Genomic DNA, 5,088 nt, shown 5'->3' with positions numbered 1-5,088 from the left:
AAGAGTGCTAGATACCACTAGTACCCAATAACAATACTCTATTTATATTAAATTAAAATATGTAAAATTCGATATTTAATTACATTAATAATATAATATCTTATCTTATGGTGCGGCTAGTACCAATGATAACCTTCAGCATTAATTTTTCTTGTAGTATTGTTATGTATTAAATTGTAATATATTAAATTGTAATGATGTAAAAAATCAAAATCATATCCGATTGTATATTTCGTTTGGGTTGGGGTTATGGGAAAAAGTAAATTACATTTTCTTTCATTTGCAATTATAATGAACCCACTACATTTAGACACCATTTTCTCTTCTCATGTCATGAATACATAAAAGTCTCATTCCGCTTACCAAAACATTGGTTATTACTATATCTAAATGATTAATTAATCTAACATTCACTATTACAAGAAATGACATTTCCATTGGTCAAAATGTTAGATTTTTTCAAAAACTGATGTGGGTATAGTTTCTCCAAATAAAAAAGTCTTTGCAAATGTTATTTCTGAAAAAGTTATTTACTTATGGTTGCCAATCTCGGAAAGACTCTTGTAGAATGATAGTCGAGTTTGGAAGGGAGTTCTCGGATGACTATCATGTCTATTCCGGGTCCATTCCTTTGGATAACTAGTCTCACTCCAGGATGGAGTTCTAGTTGGCTAGTTATCCCTACTGGAATGGTTATTCCATATAGTCGAATCCAGGAGGCTCTATCCTATATGGAAGCATCATTAGGGAGTGTCTTTGGTCTGCGAGTTCAGAAGCTCGCTTATGTTCTCGGATGTCCTAATACCTAAGATGACGTAGAGATTTCGCTAAAATAGGAGTTGGTTAAGTTAGTTTTTATTTCTAACAAACTTAACAATTTCAATTCTTACAGCCATTGGCTTTAGAATCTTGATCTTAAGCCTATAAATACCACATTCACTTATCATTTTAAAACAAACTAAATTCGAGATTAAGAACTCAGTTCAGATGGGATTGAAACTTTGAGAGAGAAAAAAATTGAGAGGTAGAGAGAGAGGTGCAGAGAAAAGAGAGATTGTGTTTGAGTTTTGTAAGAAGAATCTTCTATAGATGAAGAAGATTCTTGGATGTAAGTGTGAGAGTTAAAATACTTAGTGAGAACTTAACAGAGAATCTCGTCTCAACTATATTGTACCTATTCTTGCTCAATCAAAGAAGGATGACGGTGGTATTCTAGAAGGGAAATTTTATTTTTTGCCCTTAATAAAACCCCCAATATCAAAATTTAGACCCTCCACTAATTTGTACAAATTAATTCCATTGATTACATGAACTTCCCATTTTACCCTTTAATTAAAAAAAATAAAAAAAATTGTTAAAAACTAAAAAAACTTCCCACTCTCTTCCCTCTCTCTTCCTCTCTCTCTCTCTCTTGCCTCTTGTGCACCCCTCTCTCTCTCTCTCTCTAGAAAAAATTGAAAAAACTTCCCTCTCTCTCTTCCCTGTCGAATGTTTATTTCTCGGTGGGCAGTGGTAGAAAACCGGAGCACACCCCAATCACTCAAGAATCTTACACCATTATAATGGATAAATTGTGTTTTAAGCATTTTGTTAGATTTTATGTAGTTTGCTTTCGTTATATGTGTCGTATTTATTGGAACTGGTATTTTTTGGTCTGAAATGGTAGAGATCTTGCAGATCTAGTTTTCTGTCAAAATCTGGGTTTTCCAGATGTTATCGACAGTTTATCGATAGAATATCGATGCTATGTCGATATCCTGCTAAGAAAGGTCAGGGATGACCATTATCGACATGTTGTCGACAGTTTGTCGATATCATGTTGATTAAAATTGAAAGTAGTTTGACCAATAAAATTGTCTGTGTTGTTAATGTATATCGATAGGATGTCGTAGGTGTATCGATAGGATGTCGACACAATGAACCAACCACTACACCCATCGATTTTCAATTCCCTAACTTGAATAACATCCGAGTTCGCCGCTCAGCCCACCACGTGGACAACGATTATATTACCAAATACACCAAAGCTCTCACCATTATGAAATCCCTACCCCATACTGATCCTCGAAGCTTCACTCGCCAAGCTTCAATTCATTGCACTTTTTGCACTGGTGCATATCACCAAAAACACTCCTCAACCAACCTCAACATCCATCGTCAATGGCTCTTTTTTCCTTTCCACCGTATGTATCTCTATTTCCATGAACGAATTCTAGGAAATCTAATAGGTGATGATAACTTCGCCTTGCCTTTTTGGAATTGGGATAGCCCTGACTCCATGGTTTTTCCCAAAATGTTTCGTGATGGCCCTTTCGATGATTCGCAACGAGAACCTACTCATTTTGATGAGATTGTTGACTTGAACTATGATGAAGAGTTGAAAAATTGTAAAAGGACAAGAACGAGTTAATGCCAATTTAGCCTTTATGTATAACCAAGTTGTTTCAGCTGCAAAGAAGCCTGAACTTTTTATGGGTTGCCCTTTGTATCCTGGCGAAGATGGGTTTTGTGATGGACCTTGTACGATTGAGTTGGCACCACACAATACTAACCACACTTGGGTTGGTCTTGAATCGAATCCTAACCAGGAGAACATGGGTGCTTTCTACTCAGCAGGGTTTGACCCATGTTTTTATTCACACCATGCAAATATTGATCGAATTTGGGATATTTGGAGAGATATTCATGATATGCAATTGCCAATAAACGACACCGTTTGGCTCGATTCACATTTTTACTTCTACGATGAGAATCTTCAACTAATCAAGATGAAAGTCTCTGATGTTTTGAATACTACAAAAATGGGATATATTTACGAGAAGACTGATCTTACTTGGTTAGACAAGCGACCTAAGTCCTTTGTTTCGCCACAAATAGCGAAACATACATTGAAAATTCGAGAGAATTACTATAAGGAAACTTCAAGGCTATATTTGTTGAGCAATGACATAAAGGGTCGAAGTCTTGAAAACCCAATGACAATAAAGGTTTATAGGCCAAAACCTTATCGAATTAAGGATGAGATGAAAGAAGAAGAGGAAGTTCTTGTGGTTTATGGAGTCATAATTAATAGGGATGTGAAAGTGAAATTTGATGTGTATGTGAATTTAGTAAATGAGACAAATGTGGGGCCAAGTTATAGAGAATTTGCTGGAACTTTTGTTGGTTTACCTCAAATGGGGATGAAGAGTAGTAGTAGGACAATAAATAGAAAGTCTAGTATAAAATTAGGAATATCAGAATTGTTGAATGATTTGGAGGCAGATAGAGATGAAAGTATTTGGGTGACAATTTTGCCTAGAACTACTTCATGTGTTGATGCTACATTCGATGGAGTTCGAATTGAGTACATGAAATAGATGACAAGTTAATAATTATTGGGGGTTTTGATGATCTGTAGTGATACTTGTCAATTTATGGGTCCAACGAGTAATAGTATATATTCATCGCATTAAAATTAATTATTTTTGTTTCTCTTTTCGTTGTGTGAAAATGTTGTAATATAAGTACCTACGAACATAAATTATGGGAAATTTGTTAAAATATACTTAAAATTTAGATTATTCTTTTAATATACCACCTTTAAATAAACACTCTAAATATTCTCCAAACATCCTAAAATTCCAAAATTACCCTTACAATTCAAAAGCTCTCTTCTCCCACTCTTTCTGTCTAACGTCCCCCCCCCCTCTCTCTGTTATTCCCATCCAGCCCCGACTGTCACGAGCTCCGACCGACCAAGACGACCCACGACTGAGAAGACCCATGACGATTCGCGACGACCCACGAGAAGCACCCAAGACAACCCACGACGACCGCATTTTTTTTTTCTAGTTTCTGACACATATAGCGCTTGTTTTCTGCATTTTTTTTCTGGTTTTTGACGATGTCGCGAAACATCGCGAAATCTTGAAACATCTCTAAATGTCTCCAATTCACAACAATGCTTGTTTTTTGCATTTTTTTTTCTAATTTTTGACGATGTCGCGAAACATCATCACTAGATGTCGCAAAACATCGCAAAATCACGAAAACATCTTTAAATGTCTCCAATTCACAACATCGCGAACATCATCGCGAAACATCGCGAAATCACAAAAACATCTTTAAATGTCTCCAATTCACAACATCGCGAAACACATCGCGAACATCATCGCAAAACATCGCTAAACATCGCTAAATATCGCTAAATATCGCAAATCATCACTAAACTTCATCCCTGACCTCATATTTGTTCTATCATTGCAAATACATCGTTAAATATCGCAAAAAACTGGTAAACCATAAGAAAAAAACGCAAAAAACGAGAAAAGTTTTTTTGAAATGTAAGGCGGCCGAACAACACTAGCTCCGGTGATGGGTCGTCTAGCTGGTAGAGTGTGTGCATGTGTGTGGTGTGAGTATCCTAGAGAGAGAGAGATGGATGTTTGGTTTTTATTTGTTTAGGGGTAAAATTGGATGAGAAAAATGGTGTAAGAATATTTTGCATGATGCAAAATATGCTAGCATATTTTTAGTGGATAAATTAATTTTAAGCATATATTATCAAATTTCCCTAAATTATTGTACTTTATTCTTATATAATTAATATAAAATGTAATTTGAGTAAGAATATTTGTTTAAATTAATATGGAATATTGGAATATTTTTGATAAAATTATATATGTGTCCTTTATGTCAGTAGTTACAGACACATTGGTGAGCAATAATGAGTATCCTATTTAGTTTTTTTGAAAATAAGCGTAATCGTAACATTAATAATTAACGTTAGATCTCGCGGTCATTACATAAAAGGTTCTCCGAAACTGAAGAAACCGGAATAATCCCATACAACTTGTTAATAAAAGCCCAATTTGCCACATTATGGGCTGCAAAATTACAAGTTCTACTAACAAATTGAAGATTACAGCAAATAAAAGCAGGAGATGACTTAGCACAAAATGAGATATAATTGTCAATTGCCCAATGAGACTCCGTCCCATTGAGAGCATTGATAACTAATCTCGAGTCACTCTCAATCAAAACAAAGTTAAAGCCTTCCTCCAGAGCCAACGAAACCGCTGCACAACAAGCCGTTGCTTCTCCACA

At 35.4% G+C, this 5,088-nt stretch overlaps 1 protein-coding gene across 1 annotated transcript; it reads left to right on the top strand.

The window, feature by feature from the left end:
• The first annotated feature begins 2,426 nt into the window (after window positions 1-2,426).
• Window positions 2,427-3,359, top strand: LOC115723492 (polyphenol oxidase, chloroplastic-like). The gene has a single exon (XM_030652988.2). It carries the CDS (start codon window positions 2,427-2,429, stop codon window positions 3,357-3,359), a length of 933 nt encoding a protein of 310 aa, XP_030508848.2.
• Window positions 3,360-5,088: the final 1,729 nt, after the last annotated feature.

Source organism: Cannabis sativa, chromosome 9 (assembly GCF_029168945.1).
Source record: "Cannabis sativa cultivar Pink pepper isolate KNU-18-1 chromosome 9, ASM2916894v1, whole genome shotgun sequence".
Lineage (NCBI taxonomy): Eukaryota > Viridiplantae > Streptophyta > Magnoliopsida > Rosales > Cannabaceae > Cannabis > Cannabis sativa.
The sequence above is the reverse complement of the archived record's forward strand: the minus strand, read 5'-3'. Positions and strand labels throughout refer to the sequence as shown.

Coding starts and splice junctions, on each gene's coding strand:
- LOC115723492 (XM_030652988.2), top strand. CDS start 2,427: ATGTATAACCAAGTTGTTTCAGCTGCAAAGAAGCCTGAACTTTTTATG.